General features: G+C 45.0%; 2 protein-coding genes across 7 annotated transcripts in view; one reads left to right on the top strand and one right to left on the bottom strand.

Annotated features, from left to right (window-relative positions):
• The window catches only part of REXO5 (RNA exonuclease 5), a 34146-nt gene extending 26530 nt beyond the window's left edge, over positions 1 to 7616 (bottom strand). For 2 of the 6 annotated variants that reach the window (XM_056535734.1, XM_056535737.1), the window contains exons 1-6: positions 7492 to 7613; positions 5273 to 5419; positions 4709 to 4827; positions 3842 to 3968; positions 3260 to 3371; positions 1334 to 1477 (exon numbers count right to left, since the gene is read on the bottom strand). In XM_056535734.1, coding sequence (XP_056391709.1) covers positions 1334 to 1477; positions 3260 to 3371; positions 3842 to 3968; positions 4709 to 4827; positions 5273 to 5413 — 643 coding nt within the window. In that variant the 5' untranslated portion in view covers positions 5414 to 5419; positions 7492 to 7613. Of the gene's footprint in view, positions 1 to 1333; positions 1478 to 3259; positions 3372 to 3841; positions 3969 to 4708; positions 4828 to 5272; positions 5420 to 6805; positions 7463 to 7491 lie in introns of those variants that run through there. The other 4 variants (XR_008847165.1, XM_056535738.1, XM_056535735.1 and 1 more) reach the window with 4 other exon arrangements.
• On the top strand, positions 7589 to 23366 carry ERI2 (ERI1 exoribonuclease family member 2). The gene is made up of 10 exons (XM_056535739.1): positions 7589 to 7710; positions 13783 to 13818; positions 13954 to 14024; positions 14120 to 14200; positions 16671 to 16798; positions 16946 to 17102; positions 19685 to 19785; positions 20695 to 20776; positions 20890 to 20978; positions 21155 to 23366. The coding sequence occupies exons 2-10, from the start codon at positions 13796 to 13798 to the stop codon at positions 22460 to 22462; spliced, it is 2040 nt and encodes a 679-aa protein (XP_056391714.1). The 5' UTR covers positions 7589 to 7710; positions 13783 to 13795; the 3' UTR covers positions 22463 to 23366.
• Positions 23367 to 23623: the final 257 nt, after the last annotated feature.

Raw genomic sequence — 23623 nt, 5'->3', positions numbered from 1 at the left:
CCCTCCCTGTCACATTCCCCCCCCTCTGTCACATTCCCCCCCCCTCTGTCACATTCCCCCCCCCCCCTCTGTCACATTCCCCCCCCCCTGTCACATTCCCCCCCCCCCGTCACATTCCCCCCCCCGTCACATTCCCCCCCCCCTCTGTCACATTCCCCCCCCCCTCTGTCACATTCCCCCCCCCCTCTGTCACATTCCCCCCCCCCCCTCTGTCACATTCCCCCCCCCCCCTCTGTCACATTCCCCCCCCCCCCTCTGTCACATTCCCCCCCCCCCCCCTCTGTCACATTCCCCCCCCCCCTGTCACATTCCCCCCCCGTCACATTCCCCCCCCCCTCTGTCACATTCCCCCCCCCCTCTGTCACATTCCCCCCCCCCCCTCTGTCACATTCCCCCCCCCCTCTGTCACATTCCCCCCCCCCCTCTGTCACATTCCCCCCCCCCCCTCTGTCACATTCCCCCCCCCCTCTGTCACATTCCCCCCCCCCTCTGTCACATTCCCCCCCCCCTCTGTCACATTCCCCCCCCCCCCATCTGTCACATCCCCCCCCCCTCTTGTCACCTTGTCCTGCAGCAGTATACACTGGGTTTGCCGGGCAGATTTCAAACCTAGTGTATTTGCTGCAGAACAAGCCCTTTCCCCTTCAGCCAATCACAGGCTTTACACCACTGCGGCCTGTGATTGGCTGAAAAGTGAAAGGTCCTGTAAGATGAATAGGGAAGAGAGCAGTGACCAGAGCGCACGGAGGGGAACAACATCTTCAGGGACCGGGATTAGGTGAGCAAAAGGTTTTTTTATTTTACTCCTTTTTCCTTTTACACTTAGCTCAGTGTTTTTCTAACAGGGTGCCTCCAGCTGTTGTGAAACTACTACTCCCAGCATGCCCGGACAGCCTTTGGCTGTTCGGGCATGCTGAGAGTTGTAGTTTTGCAACAGCTGGAGGCCCCCTGGTAGGGAAACACTGACTTTTAGTATTTTTCTTTACCTGCTCTGGCTGGCCCCCGCAACGCGAGCCGACCCGAGCAGATAATCGCATGTTTTCCGGGGGGCCGCATCGCTATATCGCATTGCTTTCGCGATATATCGTGCAGCCCAGCCGAGAACTCTGCAATTCTACCCCGAGCGTGACTCGGGGTTACCGATCCTGGCAGGGAAAATTAACCCCGAGTCACACACGGGATAACCGCTCAGGAGGTTAAGGGGGAAGTTCAGGGTTTTACTTCTTATTGTCTAAGTGTCTTTTATCTCCTGGATAGGAGATGAGAATTAAAATACTGGACTACCCCTCTAAAATTACTGTGAAAAAAATAAATGCAAAGTTTATACACTGACCTACAAGTGGGTACTCATATTTCCTCATCTGTTCCTCAGTGAGTAGATACCTGGTCAGGCCATGCTTTTTCCTTCCATATTTTTGTAGGATGGGGTCACAAGACTCTGGTACTGCAAGGCAATCACACTTCTGATCCGTAGAACCTAGTAATATGAATCTTTAGGTTATGTCTGACTATTACATAAATGGTGGGCCATCTCGGACATTGGTTTATTACAGTAAATATTTACTATTAGCAGGGGTGTGGAAATTAAAAAAATAACTACCGTACTTGTCCAAGGGACTAAAGCGGAACACAATCTACTTGTCCCTCCAGAAAATCCACTTGTCCTGGTAGATAAAATAATGTCAACCAAAATAATAGGAATATAAGGTCTTTATTTGTTTCTGCACTTTCATTTTTTCCTCCTCGTCCTATAATAGCCATAACACTTCGTTTTCTACCTACAGACCCATATGACGCTTGTTTTTTGCGGGCGGTGTATACTTTGTAATGACACCTTTCATTTTTCCATAACTTATACTCTGAAACAAACAAAAAATTATTTGGGAGGTGAAATTGAAAAAAATGCTAATTTTGAGGTTTTCTTTTTTTCGCCATTCACCTTGTGATCAAACTTACATATTATTTTGATACTTTAAGTCGGCCTGATTACACCAATACCAAATTTTAGTTTCCGTCACGTTTTAATAATAATAATTATTATATTTTTTTACTTTTTAATTTTTTGGGCCGTAATATGCTGTTTGTATCGGTACCATTTTGGCATTGATCAGACTTTAACACTTTTTTCACATCTGGGGTATGATGTTATAGACATAAAAAAGCAATTCTGTGATATATATATATATATATATATATATATATATATATATATATATATATATATATATATATTTTTTTTTTTTTTTTTTTTACGTTAATGCCATTTACCGTACGGGATATAAAATGTTTTTTTTTTTTAATAGTTCAGTCAATTATGCACACGCCAATACCAAATATGTTTATTTTTATTATGTTTACATATTTTTATATGGAAAAGGGGGGTGACATGAACTTTTAGGGTACATTCACATGGGCGGATTTATTTGCGGGTTTGCCGCTGCGTATTTGAAAGGGGGCGGGCTCTTCTCTGCTGTCCTCAGCAGATTTTCCGAGGTGGAATTTACGCTGCAGAAAATCCGACGCAAACCCCATTGAAGTCAGAAGTGTCTGCAGCGAAATTTCCGCCATGGAAAATCTGCTGCGGACAGCCGAGAAGAGCCCGCCCCCTTTCAAATACGCAGTGGAAAACCTGCAAATAAATCTGCCCGTGTGAACGTACCTCTAATATGGAAGGGGTTAATGGGTGTTTTTAAACTTTTATTAAACATTTTTTTATACACATTTTAGGAGGAATCATTTAGATTCCTCATGCAGATAAATGCAGTTTTATTGAAATCTATTGATCTGTGTTCATTTGGTTGAGCCTGCTCAAGGCAGGCTCAATCAAATGCAGATATATGGGGGCAGCCATGGATGCAGAGGTAAGCCCTCCGGCTACCTCCACAGGGGATCGCCCCCCCCCCCTCACCCCCGCAATTGCGCTGCGGGGGTGCGATCCACCCCACTAGACCACCAGGGATGGTTAAAATATGAAAAAGCCACCTGCCCAGCGCCCGGAACTACATGTCCCTGGCGTCGGGCAATAGGATTTCCACATCCCTGCTATTAGCATTTCATTTTGAGCCATAAACATCAAGAATCACTTCCTATAATAATATAACACAATATTTAATAATCCAGAATCCATTTGGACTGCTATTACTAGATGTATGGATGCAGCTGAGCTGGGACAAAACAGATGACAGTGAAGGAATACTGGTGGTGAGTGTGCACTAGATAGGCAAAAAGAAAATGAAGTGTCAGATGAACTATATAATACCTTCTGTACTGTGCTCACCATTGATCTTCTCCTTCTGGGCTTGAACTTTAAGATCATTTAACCCAATAATAGAAGCAATAATATCGCTGGGGGTAGGTGGCAGGCTGAATCTCTACAAGTAAACGGAAGGAAATATGGGAAATGATCATATGCTATGTAAATTTAAAAAAATAGAAGCTTTTATTCCATTGCAATATTCTGAACAAAATTTAAATTTACCGCATAAATTGTTTACATATAGAAAACAATAGATTTAGAACTTGTGTAATGGCAGCTTGCTAGGTTATGAGACTTATCACACATTGGGCAGAAACGGTTCATATACCTCATTCACACATTGTATTTTGTCCAATTTAAGCCAAAACCAAGAGTGCAACCAACACAGAGAAATACTATAATGGAAGGGAAGTGTTTCCACATATTTCTGTTTTTTTTTTACCCAAGATTTCCTTATGAATTGTACATGTATGGAATATCTTTTCACCATGCCATTAATCTGTGCAATATTAAAACTCTTGTATACTGGGGTACTCAGTATAATTTCTGTATACTATGTGTGTGCAGGTACCCCTGTGTACTTACATGTCTGAACAATCTCCTGAGAAACTGGAAGTGTAAATAATACTGGTAGAAATGATGCTGAGCAAAATCCTGCAGCACAACCAACACAACCCTTCGGAGACGCTTCTGATGGTGAATACTACACCAGCTACAAAGTAAACACAGCAATATTGGTTTAAGTGATTAACCGGTACTTTTCTTTATTTAATAAAGTTTATTATGTTCATATTTTTCCTAAAACAAAATTATTATTTTTAACCAATTTTCACCCCCATACCAGACTTATTTTTATTTTAGAAGCTGACTAATGAGGATAATCCTCAACCTGATACCCTGAATTAACTATTAATTGATCGCTCAGTCTGGGTATACTCTGCGACAGGACATACTTAAAAGAGTGGGTTACTTATCCTAGTATAATTTATGGAATATCCTCAGGATGGGCCATCAATTGCTGATCTGTGTACTTTGTAGTGTGTGGCCTTCGCTGTTTAGATCAAGGCTAAACAGCTGACTGGCGAGGGAGCCAGATGTCAACACCATGCTAATCAGGGCAATAATTTACTACAAGCTTGAAAGGGATGGGATGAGAAGGTGGAGAAGGTACTATGTTGTGATCATCACAAGTGGGCGGAACCACATGTGCTTGCGGTGGCAAACCGATGTTGCCACAACATTGTGCATCCCCATCGTGTGGATTTTCCTAATAATCGAAACATAGTACCTGCCCCACCAACTCAACCTGCCCCCTTCAGGCAGGAAGGAAGCCATGAAATGGAACCAAGCTGGAAGTGAGCTGCTGGGGAGCGAGGAAAGACAATACCTCTTCTGCATCATTGATAACCCCTTTAAGCATCAAATATAAAAGGCCAGAAAATAGTAACACACCTTGCCTGTGTGGCCTTGCCTTTTTTTCCAATGACTGCATACTTCAACAGTTGGTGTAACTGTAGGTGTGGAATTTCACAGTTGTCACAGAATAATGCAGGAGACAATCTGGGCGCTTTCTGCAAAGAAAAACAAAGCTCTACATCAAAAAATGCAGCAAAAACTAAATTTTAATTCTAGCTCTTCTCAAGAGAAGTATACAGTGAATCACAAATAAACTGCATTAAAATGTAATGTATACAGTAAAATGGCAACTTGAAAATCATCCCTGGTAACTATATTTCACTTAATGCATTCATGAGCCAGGTACAGGTTTCTAACTGCAATAAGATCAATCTTTTGTAGTAGAAGCGATCATAGACTACTGCTGGGAACAGAGTGCTGACATCAGCATGAGCCCATCTACTTTAATCCATTAGCAGGGATGGGTGCAGCAATAGCAAATTGCCTGCTTACAAATGGACAAGCCTTTAAACTGGACTTCTAATAATTTATTCCAAATAGATCACACAATATAATTTATTACACCCATAAGACTTGAACTACTGTAAAGAGAGACATCACCTGGGCCCTTTGTAGGTCTAAACCATTGGTGGCTTCTTGGCTCCTATCAATCTCATCTCTTCTTTTTTTGCAGTTTGGTTCTTCTTCATCATCATTACAGAGGGCTCTCTTATGTTGGATCATAGATTTACTCTCCCCCATTTTAGCCTACAGTTGGGTAAAAGCAATAGAGAAATTGAACAATTTAAGAAGAAAAAAAATCATTGTTTATCACTAGGTCCTAGCTTTATAGCATCCGCACATCATATACAGTAACAATCCACAGGTTGTGTGCGGTATTACAGCTCAGTTTCATTAAAGTGACTGGAGTCAAGTTGTAATACCACATAGAACCTGAAAAAAGGTGTGGTGCTGTTTTGAGGGGGAAAATGCTCTTTTTTTATGCTCCTTGATAAACCCTTTAACCTGTGCCTGAAAAGGATAAAAATGAGTGCATTACAGTCAATGGACTGTAATGCACATGTCTGGACCCCACCAACTTCTACCATAAAGCACACCACACTAGTCCTCCAGTGCAATACCTGTTCAGACTCCGGTTCTGATGTGTTCAGATATATGAGGAAGATTTGTCCATTTGAATAAATGGGATTGAAAGGTTGTGGCAGCAACATGTGGACAAAACCATGCCCGCATGTGGTAGTCATGGCCACACAATTTGTATGGTATTTACTGGTAAAATTGTGTAGCCATTGGCCGCCACATGTGGATGTGGGTTCATCCATAACATGTGAACAGACTTTTACATCCCAATCACATGTTGGAAACTGACACTTATTCCTTACAACAGAAATGTCCCCTTGTCTCCTTAAATTTTATGGGAATCCATGCTGTAGTCTTCACATTGCACTTTTTTTTATTTTTATTTTTTACTTTGAGTAGATGTAAAAATCTGCATGTGAAAAAACAAACCAAAAAAGAAAATAAAAATGACACACCGTATGTCAGAGCATCAGGTAGACAGCACTTGGATTAGGCCCATTCTGTTTTGGGGCTAATCCAGGTCTAATACAGTGGTGAATCTGTGGCATGCCAATTTTAATCCTCTGATTTTTAAGGAAAATTCATATGATGCCTTCATTGGAATTGGAACTGGTAACCATGAGAGGGTTGAAAATCCCTTTAGTGTATGTATTACAAAAAAAAGGAAATCGATAAAAGGGCCAAACATAAAAATTCTTGATTGGTCGGAATCTCAGTGCTGAAAACCTCACGGATTATTAGAACGAGCAGGAAGAAGACCGAGCCTGAGCCTTTTCCTTCCTGGCTCACAGCAATCTCTAATGACCCCACAGACTTCTTTTCAATTGATTTTTCAAAGAAATAAACAAGTAAACAATCAAACATTCACTGAAAATGATACGAATTGACAATATTCATAAGGCAGTATTCAGTATAAGGATCTAAAACTAACAGTATAAGGAACACTATGCTGTTGATCGTTATATTAACCTATGGCCTATACCATGCAATACCTACATGAAGACAATGGTAGCCTCAGAAAAAGGGCTCCCAAAGTATAAACTGGTATCTTACCCTTAATTTTCTAATGCCGTGGGCATCCTCGGACCCCGCCTTGTTCCTAAAGGGGCCACAGGACAGAGATCGTAGAAAGCCAGGGAGTGAAGCTTTGAGGGGCCTTTCCAGTAAAAATACTAAAAACTATCGCCTATCTACAGAATAGGGGATAAGCATCCAATCGTGTGACAGGACGTAATCCATGTATGGTCTATGGGAGCGCTGAAGATACACAAATTCTGTACTTTGCTATCTCCAGCCCTAGCATAGACAATGCCCATAACTTTCTACTGCACCAGCTCAGTGTTTCCCAACCAGGAAGCCTCCAGCTGTTGACAAAACTACAACTCCCAGCAAGCTTGGACAGCCAAAGCCTGGTTGGGAAATACTGCCCTGCCTTGGGGATAGGGTATCATTTTTTTGGCAGGATACCCCTGTAAGTACACAATTGTCCTGGCTTGTTCTGCCGATTGGTCCCAAAGACCCCGACTCATCATAACTTTTGACAAGTTAAAGTTTTTACAATGACATCACAAAGCAATCTCAATGTGAGCCCAGGGAATGAAGCCCACAACTAGACTTCACTTTACTGCAGCTCAGTGCAACAGGACCCTGCGATCAGCATTAGTTATAATCTGCTTTCTCTTCCAGCAGCAGATAGTACAGATATCCTAATACCACTCACACCCGCCGGACAGCATTACCTACAGGAAGCGCCACAGCTCCGGGAGACTCACAGCACACACGTGAGAGCGATCATTGTATCCGCTATCGATTACACGGGCTAGACGCCTGTGCTAGACTAGAGCAAGCGATGACCGAATCGGCGCATAGTGATGACGTAACGGATGTGGTGCGTACGGCCGGGGAATTTGAAAAAAACAAAACTAAACAAATGTCACAGCTGCGGGAAGGAGCAGGAGGTGAGTGATGGGGACCAAGTGTATGTTCTGCCCCGGACTGGAGGTGATGTGTGGGGGATGTAGTATATGTTCTGTCCCGGAGGTGGGGATGATGTGTGGGGGATGTAGTGTATGTTCTGCCCCGGAGCTGGAGGTGATGTGTGGGGGATGTAGTATATGTTCTGTCCCGGAGCTGGAGGTGATGTGTGGGGGATGTAGTGTATGTTCTGCCCCGGACTGGAGGTGATGTGTGGGGGATGTAGTGTATGTTCTGCACCGGAGCTGGAGGTGATGTGTGGGGGATGTAGTATATGTTCTGTCCCGGACTGGAGGTGATGTGTGGGATGTAGTATATGTTCTGTCCCGGACTGGAGGTGATGTGTGGGGGATGTAGTGTATGTTCTGCCCCGGACTGGAGGTGATGTGTGGGGGATGTAGTATATGTTCTGTCCCGGACTGGAGGTGATGTGTGGGGGATGTAGTGTATGTTCTGCCCCGGACTGGAGGTGATGTGTGGGGGATGTAGTGTATGTTCTGTCCCGGACTGGAGGTGATGTGTGGGATGTAGTGTATGTTCTGCCCCGGACTGGAGGTGATGTGTGGGGGATGTAGTGTATGTTCTGCCCCGGACTGGAGGTGATGTGTGGGGGATGTAGTGTATGTTCTGCCCCGGAGCTGGAGGTGATGTGTGGGGGATGTAGTGTATGTTCTGCCCCGGAGCTGGAGGTGATGTGTGGGGGATGTAGTGTATGTTCTGCCCCGGACTGGAGGTGATGTGTGGGGGATGTAGTGTATGTTCTGCCCCGGACTGGAGATGATGTGTGGGGGATGTAGTGTATGTTCTGTCCCGGAGGTGATGTGTGGGGGATGTAGTGTATGTTCTGCCCCGGACTGGAGGTGATGTGTGGGGGATGTAGTGTATGTTCTGCCCCGGACTGGAGATGATGTGTGGGGGATGTAGTGTATGTTCTGTCCCGGAGCTGGAGGTGATGTGTGGGGGATGTAGTGTATGTTCTGTCCCGGAGCTGGAGGAGATGTGTGGGGGATGTAGTATATGTTCTGTCCCGGAGTTGGAGGTGATGTGTGGGGGATGTAGTGTATGTTCTGCCCCGGACTGGAGGTGATGTGTGGGGGATGTAGTGTATGTTCTGTCCTGGAGGTGATGTGTGGGGGATGAAGTGTATGTTCTGTCCCGGAGGTGATGTGTGGGGGATGTAGTGTATGTTCTGCCCCGGACTGGAGGTGATGTGTGGGGGATGTAGTGTATGTTTTGTCCCGGAGGTGATGTGTGGGGGATGTAGTATATGTTCTGTCCCGGACTGGAGGTGATGTGTGGGATGTAGTGTATGTTCTGCCCCGGACTGGAGGTGATGTGTGGGGGATGTAGTGTATGTTCTGTCCCGGACTGGAGGTGATGTGTGGGATGTAGTGTATGTTCTGCCCCGGACTGGAGGTGATGTGTGGGGGATGTAGTGTATGTTCTGCCCCGGACTGGAGGTGATGTGTGGGGGATGTAGTGTATGTTCTGCCCCGGACTGGAGGTGATGTGTGGGGGATGTAGTGTATGTTCTGCCCCGGACTGGAGGTGATGTGTGGGGGATGTAGTGTATGTTCTGCCCCGGACTGGAGGTGATGTGTGGGGGATGTAGTGTATGTTCTGCCCCGGAGCTGGAGGTGATGTGTGGGGGATGTAGTGTATGTTCTGCCCCGGACTGGAGGTGATGTGTGGGGGATGTAGTGTATGTTCTGCCCCGGAGCTGGAGGTGATGTGTGGGGGATGTAGTATATGTTCTGTCCCGGAGCTGGAGGTGATGTGTGGGGGATGTAGTGTATGTTCTGTCCCGGAGCTGGAGGTGATGTGTGGGGGATGTAGTGTATGTTCTGTCCCGGACTGGAGGTGATGTGTGGGGGATGTAGTATATGTTCTGCCCCGGACTGGAGGTGATGTGTGGGATGTAGTATATGTTCTGCCCCGGACTGGAGGTGATGTGTGGGGGATGTAGTGTATGTTCTGCCCCGGACTGGAGGTGATGTGTGGGGGATGTAGTGTATGTTCTGCCCCGGAGCTGGAGGTGATGTGTGGGGGATGTAGTATATGTTCTGTCCCGGACTGGAGGTAATGTGTGGGGGATGTAGTGTATGTTCTGTCCCGGAGCTGGAGGAGATGTGTGGGGGATGTAGTGTATGTTCTGCCCCGGAGCTGGAGGAGATGTGTGGGGGATGTAGTGTATGTTCTGCCCCGGACTGGAGGTGATGTGTGGGGGATGTAGTGTATGTTCTGCCCCGGACTGGAGGTGATGTGTGGGGGATGTAGTATATGTTCTGCCCCGGAGCTGGAGGTGATGTGTGGGGGATGTAGTATATGTTCTGCCCCGGAGCTGGAGGTGATGTGTGGGGGATGTAGTATATGTTCTGCCCCGGAGCTGGAGGTGATGTGTGGGGGATGTAGTGTATGTTCTGCCCCGGAGCTGGAGGTGATGTGTGGGGGATGTAGTGTATGTTCTGCCCCGGACTGGAGGTGATGTGTGGGGGATGTAGTGTATGTTCTGCCCCGGACTGGAGGTGATGTGTGGGGGATGTAGTGTATGTTCTGTCCCGGAGCTGGAGGTGATGTGTGGGGGATGTAGTATATGTTCTGTCCCGGAGCTGGAGGTGATGTGTGGGGGATGTAGTATATGTTCTGTCCCGGAGCTGGAGGTGATGTGTGGGGGATGTAGTGTATGTTCTGCCCCGGACTGGAGGTGATGTGTGGGGGATGTAGTGTATGTTCTGTCCTGGAGGTGATGTGTGGGGGATGAAGTGTATGTTCTGTCCCGGAGGTGATGTGTGGGGGATGTAGTGTATGTTCTGCCCCGGACTGGAGGTGATGTGTGGGGGATGTAGTGTATGTTTTGTCCCGGAGGTGATGTGTGGGGGATGTAGTATATGTTCTGTCCCGGAGCTGGAGGTGATGTGTGGGGGATGTAGTGTATGTTCTGTCCTGGAGGTGATGTGTGGGGGATGTAGTGTATGTTCTGTCCTGGAGGTGATGTGTGGGGGATGTAGTGTTTGTTCTGTCCCGGAGCTGGAGGTGATGTGTGGGGGATGTAGTATATGTTCTGTCCCGGAGCTGGAGGTGATGTGTGGGGGATGTAGTGTATGTTCTGCCCCGGAGCTGGAGGTGATGTGTGGGGGATTTAGTGTATGTTCTGTCCTGGAGGTGATGTGTGGGGGATGTAGTGTATGTTCTGCCCTGGACTGGAGGAGATGTGTGGGGGATGTAGTGTATGTTCTGCCCCGGAGCTGGAGGTGATGTGTGGGGGATGTAGTATATGTTCTGTCCCGGAGCTGGAGGTGATGTGTGGGGGATGTAGTGTATGTTCTGTCCCGGAGCTGGAGGTGATGTGTGGGGGATGTAGTGTATGTTCTGTCCCGGACTGGAGGTGATGTGTGGGGGATGTAGTATATGTTCTGCCCCGGACTGGAGGTGATGTGTGGGATGTAGTATATGTTCTGCCCCGGACTGGAGGTGATGTGTGGGGGATGTAGTGTATGTTCTGCCCCGGACTGGAGGTGATGTGTGGGGGATGTAGTGTATGTTCTGCCCCGGAGCTGGAGGTGATGTGTGGGGGATGTAGTATATGTTCTGTCCCGGACTGGAGGTAATGTGTGGGGGATGTAGTGTATGTTCTGTCCCGGAGCTGGAGGAGATGTGTGGGGGATGTAGTGTATGTTCTGCCCCGGAGCTGGAGGAGATGTGTGGGGGATGTAGTGTATGTTCTGCCCCGGACTGGAGGTGATGTGTGGGGGATGTAGTATATGTTCTGCCCCGGACTGGAGGTGATGTGTGGGGGATGTAGTATATGTTCTGCCCCGGAGCTGGAGGTGATGTGTGGGGGATGTAGTATATGTTCTGCCCCGGAGCTGGAGGTGATGTGTGGGGGATGTAGTATATGTTCTGCCCCGGAGCTGGAGGTGATGTGTGGGGGATGTAGTGTATGTTCTGCCCCGGAGCTGGAGGTGATGTGTGGGGGATGTAGTGTATGTTCTGCCCCGGACTGGAGGTGATGTGTGGGGGATGTAGTGTATGTTCTGCCCCGGACTGGAGGTGATGTGTGGGGGATGTAGTGTATGTTTTGTCCCGGAGGTGATGTGTGGGGGATGTAGTATATGTTCTGTCCCGGAGCTGGAGGTGATGTGTGGGGGATGTAGTGTATGTTCTGCCCCGGAGGTGATGTGTGGGGGATGTAGTGTATGTTCTGCCCCGGACTGGAGGTGATGTGTGGGGGATGTAGTGTATGTTTTGTCCCGGAGGTGATGTGTGGGGGATGTAGTATATGTTCTGTCCCGGAGCTGGAGGTGATGTGTGGGGGATGTAGTGTATGTTCTGCCCCGGAGCTGGAGGAGATGTGTGGGGGATGTAGTGTATGTTCTGTCCTGGAGGTGATGTGTGGGGGATGTAGTGTATGTTTTGTCCCGGAGGTGATGTGTGGGGGATGTAGTATATGTTCTGTCCCGGAGCTGGAGGTGATGTGTGGGGGATGTAGTGTATGTTCTGCCCCGGAGCTGGAGGTGATGTGTGGGGGATGTAGTGTATGTTCTGCCCCGGAGCTGGAGGAGATGTGTGGGGGATGTAGTGTATGTTCTGCCCCAGATTGGAGGTGATGTGTGGGGGATGTAGTGTATGTTCTGTCCCGGAGCTGGAGGTGATGTGTGGGGGATGTAGTGTATGTTCTGCCCCAGATTGGAGGTGATGTTTGGGGGATGTAGTGTATGTTCTGTCCCGGAGCTGGAGGTGATGTGTGGGGGATGTAGTGTATGTTCTGTCCCGGAGCTGGAGGTGATGTGTGGGGGATGTAGTATATGTTCTGTCCCGGAGCTGGAGGTGATGTGTGGGGGATGTAGTATATGTTCTGTCCCGGAGCTGGATGTGATGTGTGGGAAATGTAGTGTATGTTCTGCCCCGGAGCTGGAGGTGATGTGTGGGGGATGTAGTATATGTTCTGTCCCGGACTGGAGGTAATGTGTGGGGGATGTAGTATATGTTCTGTCCCGGAGCTGGAGGAGATGTGTGGGGGATGTAGTATATGTTCTGTCCCGGAGCTGGAGGTGATGTGTGGGGGATGTAGTGTATGTTCTGCCCCGGACTGGAGGTGATGTGTGGGATGTAGTGTATGTTCTGCCCCGGACTGGAGGTGATGTGTGGGATGTAGTGTATATGTTCTGCCCCGGAGCTGGAGGTGATGTGTGGGGGATGTAGTGTATGTTCTGTCCCGGAGCTGGAGGTGATGTGTGGGGGATGTAGTGTATGTTCTGCCCCAGATTGGAGGTGATGTGTGGGGGATGTAGTGTATGTTCTGTCCCGGAGCTGGAGGTGATGTGTGGGGGATGTAGTGTATGTTCTGTCCCGGAGCTGGAGGTGATGTGTGGGGGATGTAGTGTATGTTCTGTCCCGGAGCTGGAGGTGATGTGTGGGGGATGTAGTATATGTTCTGTCCCGGAGCTGATGTGTGGGGGATGTAGTATATGTTCTGTCCCGGAGCTGGCGGTGATGTGTGGGGGATGTAGTGTATGTTCTGCCCCGGAGCTGGGGTGAGTGATGGGGGTGATGTGTGGGGGATGGGAGGTGATGTGTGGGGGATGTAGTGTCTGTTCTGCCCCGGAGCTGGGGTGAGTGATGGGGGTGATGCGTGGGGGCTATATCTTATAGGCTTGCTGAGAACCTTAGTGGTTGGCTCTCAGTAATACAGTAGTCCAGTGAACCTCTTTGCTTTGAGCACTTCACAATGGGGGAGACTTATCAAAACCTGTCTGAGGAAAAGTTTCTGAGTTGCCCATAGCAACCAATCAGATTACTTCTTTCATTTTTCAGAGGCCTTTTCAAAAATCAAAGAAGCAATCTGATTGGTTGCTATGGGCAACTCAGAAACTTTTCCTCTGGACACGTTTTAATCTCCTTGAATGGTGTCACGTGCGCCACATTACTTGCCCCTGGTTTTCTTCAGCTACGGATGGGGCTTGTCCATTGTGTTATTTAATCTTGTAAATGATTCCACTCTGCTTAGGAAGGGTTCTGAGACTTTTCTTACCTTTTTTCTCTTTTTCTTTTACCAGGCAATTTACCAGAATGACCACTAAACAACTGGCAAAGTAAGACGTGAATTCTCTACTATATTTTGGCTACTATTATCTGACTGAAAGTGTTTTGGGGTATTTAGCAGCTTTGAGGGATTTGTTTCCTGGATTTTTATAGTATTAAATGATAAAATCTCTTCTTTGACCTAGGCGGCTCGGTCTTATAAGGAGAAGCTCCAAGTTGTCTCTGAATGCTAAGGGTCCCACCAGCCCCAAATCTAGTAAGTGTTACAGCTCACATATATTTGTGCATTTTCTGTTGGGATGTAAAAAAAAATGTATATCTTTTTATCTTTTTTTTTTTCTTTTTTTTTAGAACAATTTTTTGACTATCTCATCATCATTGACTTTGAGTCAACGTGCTGGAAAGATACGAAGCATTACGGTCAGGAAATCAGTAAGTGTTGTTTAAAGGGGTACTCCACCCCTAGACATCTTATCCCCTATCCAAAGGATAGGGGATAAGATGTCAGATCGCCGGGGTCCTGCTGCTTGGGACCCCCTGGATCTACCATGCAGCACCAGCACCCACAGCTGTCACGCCCCCTCCCATAGACTTGCATTGAGGGGCGACACACGGGGGCGGAGTCGTGACGTCACGATCTTCCGTCCTGGTGGTCGAGACAGACTAAGCTTGAGGACCTCCAGCAGTTCCGGAAGCCGCTACAGGTGGGTGCTGCATGGTAGATCACAGGGGTCCCCAGCAGCGGGCTATCTGAGATCTTATCCCCTATCCTTTTGGATAGGGGATAAGATGTCTAGGGGCGGAGTACCCCTTTAATAGTAGAGAATTCTTCATTAAATAATGGTTGTATCTTTATGATGGGATATTTTAAGCTCTTTATATTAGGTTGTGGTCTGACATCAGTTTGGAAAAGGGTAACTAGGATTTCATAAAACATTTCACTTGTCATAGTTGCATTGTAAGAAGTTTTTATCTTTGGGGGGTCCAGGTTGTCAAGCACTTCATCGAGAACAAAAATAATGGGAAAGAAGCGTTCAGGCGAGTGTTGTGCTCCTATATTTCTGATCCGCAGAGCCGAGTGAGTGGTTTACTGGCTTACAGTATATTTAGAGAGCATGTACACCAAAGAGTGAAAGGCAAAGGCAATCAGACCTGAAGATGCACAGTGTTCAGCTGTACCCCTCTGCCTCTTCGCTGTAGGGATTAGTGGGGTCTGAAATGTATTTGGTATGTCACTATAAAAACAGAAGCAGGATAAAAAAAAACTCTTAATGCACTGCAAGCACAGGAAGCAGTCAGGAGGAAGAGATCATCAGATCAGAACTTTATTCCATCAGAAACCAATAACACTTTTCAGGGTTAACCCCTTCGTCAGATTGGTATACAGAACAGTGTAAAAAAAACAGGGGGGACAAAAATTTATTAAAAGATAAATAAAGATACATTTTGTAAAAATAAATAAATGTATCTTTTGTCTTTTAATAAATTGAATTTACTTAAATTAGTTATTCTTCAGTGAGATTCTCTAGAGAAGTGTTTCCAAACCAGGGTGCCTCTAGCTGTTGCAAAACTACAACTCCCAGCATGCTCTGGTATAGCCTTTGGCTGGTTGGGAAACACTGCTCTAAAAATTCTCAGTATGAAACGGTCAAAAAATACTTCTGAGGGACATTATAACTTTTTATGTTATTTTAAATGACCATTTTCCTCCGTAACTGGGGCTTGTATGGAAGAAACATCCCCCGTCCTGTGAAATTTGTCAATTTTGGGTCATATTCAGAAAATGGGAAACACGGGATGGAAAAAACAATCATAGTTTTTAGATATGCAGCAGGCTTGTGTGATTCTTCCATAAAACAGCCTTGATAAAACCATGATCACAACAAAAATTGCATGTACTTTCCACAGCATCATTAACCCCATGTGGGACTATACTCTAGAACAGTGGTCTGCAATCTGCGGACCTCCAGATCTTGCAAAACTTCTACTTCCAGCATGCCCGGACAGCCGTTGGCTGTCCGGGAATGCTGGGAGTTGTAGTTTTGCAACATCTGGAGGTCTGCAGGTTGAAGACCACTGCTCTAGAAGCATAACAGTGTTCTGTATAAGAAGACAGACCTGGTAAATCAAAGTATTGTGACAGCTGGGCACCATAATGTCCACCCTGTCCTTTTGCACTTTGACTGCTGTTGTCCCAGGTGCACAACTAATTTCTTAAAGGGGTATTCCAGGAAAAAACTTTTTTTATTTTTTTTCTAATATTAACTGGTACCATTAAGTTAAACAGATTTGTAAATTACTTCTATTAAAAAATCTTAATCCTTTCAATAATTATCAGCTTCTGAAGTTGAGTTGTTGTTTTCTTTCTGGCAACAGTGCTCTCTGCTGACATCTCTGCTTGTCTCGGGAACTGCACAGAGTAGAAGAGGTTTGCTATGGGGATTTGCTTCTAAACTGGGCAGTTCCCGAGACAGGTGTCATCAGAGAGCACTTAGACAGAAAAGAACAGCTCAACTTCAGAAGCTCATAAGTACTGAAAGGATTAAGATTTTTTAATAGAAGTAATTTACAAATCTGTTTAACTTTCTGGATCCAGTATATATATATATATATATATATATATATATATATATATATATATATATAAAATTTTTCCCTGGATAACCCCTACAGGCATCCCAATCTGACAGCTTAGACAATGAAATTTACATAGAGCAAAATATAACAGGAAGTGCCAAGGTAGAGAGAAGGTCGGGGGTCAGAGTAGGGGCTATGCATTTATATAAAGCCTGGGTAAGTCTGTGACAGTGCAACATTTCCCTGTGTACTAAATCGTATATATTGTTGCCCACAAAGCTTTTGCACAGTTGTGTTATATGTGTCTATATATCCTTGTTTCTAGTTGAGTTTCCAGCAGTTTTAATAAACACATCTAATGGGGAGATTGAGTCAGAATTCCACACATATGTGCAACCACAAGAGCACCCGATTCTTTCAGACTTTTGCACGGAGCTGACCGGAATAAAGCAGGTACATGTCTTTACTTTCAAATAAAAAATGCAGAGCCATAAGGGAAATTTCTATTGGTTAGTGGCAAACCTTACCTATAGGTATGGCCATATTGTATATCTCTTCTCAATGTTGTTTGTATAACCTGTCTATTTTGTTCTATTATAGCAACAAGTAGATGACGGGGTTCCTTTAAAGATCTGCCTATCCCAGTTTTCTACATGGATTCAGAAACTCCAGAAGGAAAAGCCCATAACTTTCCCTAGTGTATTACCAACTCATACATCCTCAGAGCAGAAGATGTGTGGATTTGTAACTTGGTCAGGTACTGTGTTTAGTTTTTTTGTTTGTTAAAGGGGTATTCCAGGAAAAACCTTTTTTTATATATCAACTGGCTCCAGAAAGTTAAACAGATTTGTAAATCCTTTCAATAATTATCAGCTGCTGAAGTTGAGTTGTTCTTTTCTGTCTGGCAACAGTGCTCTCTGCTGACATCTCTGCTTGTCTCGGGAACTGCACAGAGTAGAAGAGGTTTGCTATGGGGATTTGCTTCTAAACTGGGCGGTTTCCGAGACACGTGTCATCAGAGAGCACTTAGACAGAAAAGAACAACTCAACTTCAGCAGCTCATAAGTACTGAAAGGATTAAGATTTTAAACTTTCTGGAGCCAGTTGATGTATAAAAAAACTTTTTTCCTGGATAACCCCTTTTAATGTCATTTCTGAATACATTCCAAAGATACAAAGTAAAAGATCAAAAAGGAACATTGTAAATATATAGATTTTCATATTTGTGTAAAATAGAGAGCATGGATCAGGCACAGTACCTTTCTAAAGTTTACATAAAGTACATCACTCTTCAAAAAAATAATCCAAGGACATAGAGGGGATTTTATCATTTGGTTTTAACCTGTTTTTGTGGTGTTTATTTGTCTCAGTTGCTGTTTGAGACTTTTCATTGAGACTTTTGCTGTAGAAGCTTTTTCTAAAAGTTTTTGCAGTGGTCAGAAATTTATCATAGTGATTTTTCACACAATTTGTCGCAGCCCTCAATTTGTCAGAAATCTACTCAAGCCATGGCCTTGGTAACAAAACTGTCTCAATAACATTTTTAATAAGTCACATTTTGGAGCGCAGGTCAAATAGTTGCAGAGAAGGCATCCTACAAAGTTGAGTACTGAATAAAAAATGTTTACCAGCACCATATTAATCACGGGCCCTGCAGCATTTAATTAATTTGTTGCAAAGTGAAAATTGAAACTGACTTTTGTAAGACCATTTGTAGCTTTTTGCTTACAGCCAAAAGTGGCAAAAAAGAGTGCTTAGGCGCACGTGTGACACTTCATGCGCCAAATATAAGAAGAAGACAAAACCTACAAAAACAATGATAAATCTTCCCCCTTATTGTGTGCTGATTGATTCCTTAAAGGGGTACTCCGGCGTCAGATTACCGGCGACCACGGGGCTGCCGGCGTGTGACGTGACGCCTCCACCCCCGTGTGACGTGACGCCTCCACCCCCGTGTGACGTGACGCCTCCACCCCCGTGTGACGTGACGCCTCCACCCCCGTGTGACGTGACTCCTCCACCCCCGTGTGACGTGACGCCTCCGACCACTGGGCCGGCCCCGTGTGACGTCACGCCTCCGCCCCCGTGTGACGTCACGCCTCCGCCCCCGTGTGATGTAACGCCTCCGCCCCCGTGTGACGTCACGCCTCCGCCCCCGTGTGACGTCACGCCTCCGCCCCCGTGTGATGTCACGCCTCCGCCCCCGTGTGACGTCACGCCTCCACCCCTTAATGCAAGCCTATGGGAGGGGGCGTGACAGCTGTCACGCCCCCTCCCATAGGCTTGCATTGAGGGGCGGAGCGTGACGTCACACGGGGGCGGAGGCGTGACGTCACACGCCAGCGGCCCCGTTGTCGCCGGTAATCAGAACCGGAGCGAACATGCTCCGGGGACTGATTTTAACTGGGGTGCTGCATGCAAGATCACGGGGGTCCCCAGCGGCGGGCCCCCCGCGATCAGGCATCTTATCCCCTATCCTTTGGATAGGGGATAAGATGTCTAAGCGCCGGAGTACCCCTTTAAAGAAGTTATCCATGCTTACAGCTGATGTTGTCATTATGGGAAAACACCATGTTTTCACTTTCCATCACAAATATCTGTTCGCATCTCACCAAGAACAGGTTGCTGACATATACTGTGGCGGAGAGCAATTGGTGCCATTACTTTCAATTGCCCGAACAGAGTCACCTAGTACCTCATTTCAGGCCACATATATGCTAATTTAACAGGAGGCAATAGCACTGCAGACCAGTCCTGATAAAATAACATATACCAACGGTGACTTTGTTTTGGCCATTGAAATAAGCAGCATCTGCTACTTTCTGCTACAATATATGGCGGCATCCTGTTATCATGTGGGATGGTACCAGTGACAGAAAGTGGAAATGTGTTGTGAACCCAGCCTAATATGTCTATAACATACATAAGAAGAGATCTGTTCTGATACAGAGCTTGAAAACCCCGGCATCCTTTCCTATTTTCCTTAAATGATAAAATTCTCACTTACGAGCTGTCGCTAGGGGAAGTTAACTGCTTACAGATGTATACAGTCCTAATTTATAATCAATGTGCAATAACATCCTTCCCTTTTATGTAAAAAAGACTTAGCAAGTTTGATATATTTGCAGGTATAGTACAAGGCATAGAGAAGACAGTCTGTCTGTAGGTTTACTGTTGGCCAGCACCTTCATTTGACCAGATTCTAGAAGGCTGATTTACAAAGTTAAACCCTCACCCACCCACCAGGTCACCTTCATATGAACATCAGACTTGACTCACAAAAGGCTATCAACACTTTATATAATGTGGAAAAATATTATGTCTTGTTCCTTATTTCAGACTGGGATCTTGGGGTTTGCCTACTGTATGAATGCAGAAGGAAGCAGCTGAGGAAGCCAGATATTCTGAACTCCTGGATTGACCTCCGGTTAACATACAAGGTAAGTTAATACCCTGAGCCAGTGTTTCCCAGCCAGGCAGTTGTAGTCTTGCAACAGCTGGAGGCACCCTGGTTGGAAAACACAGTGACATAGCAGTGATAACTCAGTAGTTGTAAATCCAAGTAGATAAATAGTAAGACCCACTAGGATCAAGCTGTTTATGCCTCTAGTGCCAGGTATTTACTTTTTGACTTGGTACTGGATGGATGGCACCTGCCTAAATGAATGTTGGCGGATGAGTGGCGCAGTTATTTCTGGCTTGACTCTACTTAGAAAACGCTTCCGCCCCTGTGCTTGATCCTCCTATGCTGCAGAATGCTCTTTTATCTAGTCCTCACTTTGAAATCTCTCTCATGAGCCGTGCATGTGGAGGAGCTTGGTCTAGATGCAGAGGAGGAAGCATTCTGCCGCATTGGAGGATCAGGCATTTTCTAAATGGACTGGATTCACACTAGCATCATCATTTTTTTTCCTATCAGTTTTGCATCCTTCATATGGCCAATAGTCCCGGCCCAACCATGGTAAAATAAAACAGTTTTTACCTTTGGAGTTTGTGTGCCGGCTCTATCCTGTTCTGTTCCTTGGAGGGATCCGTCTGAGTGCTTCAACCATGGGTCTGTCAGTTCGGGCCATCAGACCCACACTTAGGCCTGGACTTGTGGCCATAATACAGGTGCAAAAATCCGTCCATATTATACTTTTGTGAACCCATCTATATATATATATATATATATATATATATATATATATATATAGCTCATCTGGACACCAAAATCAGTTCCTCCTCTAGCCACAGCCCCTGTTATATATCCTATTGGGGGTTTAAGGACATCACCAAAAGGATCCTCCATACAGGGTGTGTTTTAGTTTCTGTATAACTAAGCCTTACCTTTTTAATATCTTTTTCAGCTTTTCTACAATCGCAAACCCAAAGGTTTAAATGGAGCTTTACAAGATGTTGGAATTGAGTTTTCAGGACGTGAACATTCTGGTATGGTTGTTTCTGTGTACAACAGAAATGGATACTAGTTTTACAAAGTGAGAATGATACAATGTACATCTTGCTCATCCTCTGTAATTTCCAGATTCCCTTTTAATTCCCAGGGCTAGATGATTCCCGGAACACAGCGAGGCTGGCCTGGAGAATGATATGCGATGGTTGTGTTATAAAAATAACTAAATCTTTAGATAAGGTCAGTTGGTTTTATAGATCTCCATTTTTTCTTCATTCAACTAACCATGATGAGTAGAGCAATAGATAACAACTTCTGGAGAGAAGACCTGAAGAAGCTTGATAACTGTTCTGAGACTTTTATTGTGGTAATGATTCACTTTTGAAGAATTCTGGGCTTTTTTTTGTGAAAACTAGGTACCCCCCAAACCTTCTGTGAGACCAGGGCCCCCAGTGGCTGCTCAAGTCCTTAAATCCACACAAGGTGATATCAGACAGGCATCGGCTATAGTTGTAGAAGACGGACAAGACTTGAAGGATCGAACATCTGACAAAACCAAAGACGTGAGATCACGGCAGCTATGTGCTAGGTCCAACCAGGACAGTATGACCGGTAACAGACAACTGAGAGAAAATGTGGCTCACCGGACCTTAATAAATGGGCTTTCTACAACACTTGGTGATGATAATAAATACAGGTCATCCACACGAATTTCATTTGGTCCAGTACAAAATAACATTAAGATCGGAGCCTTCACCTCTTCATCCCTGGATCATTCTCCACATGACAGAGGTCACCTTTTAATGTCTACTACCATTCAGAATGTGAATGATTTCTCTGCTCTGGATATGGATCCCAGCTCAGATTTGTCCATTTTAGCTGACTGGGAAGAAGCCGCTGTTATAGAAGATTCTCAGCAAGACAAACATGAGGGTCCTGTAGAGTTGGAGGAACCAGATCTGTTACCAGTGGACTCAGCATCCAATGCTATTTTAATGCTTAACAGAGATCAGGAAAATAGGAATAGGTGCCAGTCAATAAACAGCACTAGGGCTCCAAATCTACACACAAAGTCTGTGGTTTATAAGAGCCCAGACACCACTATTTATAATGTCAGCATGAAGAAACTTGTGTCTAATGGGTCCGCTTTTAAACTGCCCAGCGCTTTGGGAAATAGAACAAATATTCCAGCCTTATCCACTGGACGAATGAACAAGACATCTACATTGTTAGATTACTTTTCCAAGAAGAAACTTCCTAGTTTAAGCTTCTGCTCACCCCCCAAGAAACGTCCTTTTACCATACATGAAGATCAAGGTAACCGCTCATTGCCAGTCACTACTAGTGGCTCCTGTGTCCTCTCCCATAAAGTAGTAAAATCTACTGTTAACTTAAACAGGACCTTTGGTGCTACCAAGTCTGAGCGTATCACTGCCCCAATGTGCCAGTGTGGTCGCAGGGCAAAGAAACTCACAGTCTCTAACCTAGGCCCAAACCATGGAAGGGTTTTTTATAGCTGCTCAGTACGTAAAAGAAATGATGAAAACGGCAAAGGCTGTAACTACTTCAAATGGGAGGACACACTCCTGAAAGAGAAGTCTGCGGAAACGTCAGCTTTACTGTCCACCAGTATCATGGGCACCTCTTTTAATAAAAGTATGATTTCTACAGGATCTGCTGTGAAAAAGCCATTTATTAAGCTGAGACCATCAATGAGAACTTAAGTGTTTGTTACTTTCAGAATCATGCTCTATAACAGGACAGTTTGTCTATATGGTGTCATGCTTTACAGTATGCATTGTATGAAGCAGCATACATTAGTTTCATACATAATAACAGATCATGACGTATGATGTCTTTTGGACATTGATGCATCTTTAAAATCTTAAAAATTATTTCGATCATTATATATACAGGACTGTCACATTATGGCCCTCCCTATTTTTACTTTTTTTTTATTAATGGAGTATACTAAGCTACCTAGCTTTTTAAAAAGTGTCACTGTTAAAAGTTTAGATCCCATGATGATCGTGAGTTATATCCGGGTGAAGTGCACAATAGTGTACACCTCACTCCCCCTTGTCAAATCTAATGTTTTCACTGCATGAGTCTATGAACTCAAAAGGTCAGATCTGCTGGCTGGCTGGGAAGTAAAGAGCTTTGCCACATACTTCACCGGCTTATAGCTTGCGATCACAGTAGGTCTCATTAAAAGATGCTTTAACAGAAGAAAAGCCTTTTGGTGGGGTGGGTGTGTATGTACCCCCTAAACTACAGATGATGAAACTACTATATGTCAATACAGAAACAGTTCCAGCACTCCTTTTTAATCAAGAGTCTAATGGAAAGTCTCCCATTGTGTCCCACAACAACCAATCACAGTTCAGCTTTCATTTTTTTAAGCAGCTTAAGATTTGAAAGCTGGGCTCTGGTTGCAAATGACAAGAAGGCCTCACATGCTACATGATGCATTCGTACATTGCTGCTTAAGGTTTTTATTGTAATGTTTTAAGCTAATTTTCTATAATGGACATGTAATACTATGTATATGAGTTGAACAGTCTCCTTTACATGTTGCTTGGCTCCAAATGGGGGCATGGAACATTGCAATGTCATTTTAATACTGAAATAAACTATATTTATATTTTTACTTTGCTTCATGAAATTAAGTATTTTTCTTATAACTATTACAAAAAGATACATTGGTTGTGTTCACAAACCTTAAAGAGGCACTGTCACTATCATTTAATTATTGATATGCTCAGATAATGCAAGATTAATACAGTCACTAGTGTATTTCTGTTAAAAATTATGAATATATTCCCTATGTGGCTTTTATATATTTCTGGTCACTAGACGTGCCTATACAGGTCAGTTTGCAATCC

The sequence above is a fragment of the Hyla sarda genome, chromosome 8, assembly GCF_029499605.1.
Source record: "Hyla sarda isolate aHylSar1 chromosome 8, aHylSar1.hap1, whole genome shotgun sequence".
NCBI lineage: Eukaryota > Metazoa > Chordata > Amphibia > Anura > Hylidae > Hyla > Hyla sarda.
The sequence above is the reverse complement of the archived record's forward strand: the minus strand, read 5'-3'. Positions and strand labels throughout refer to the sequence as shown.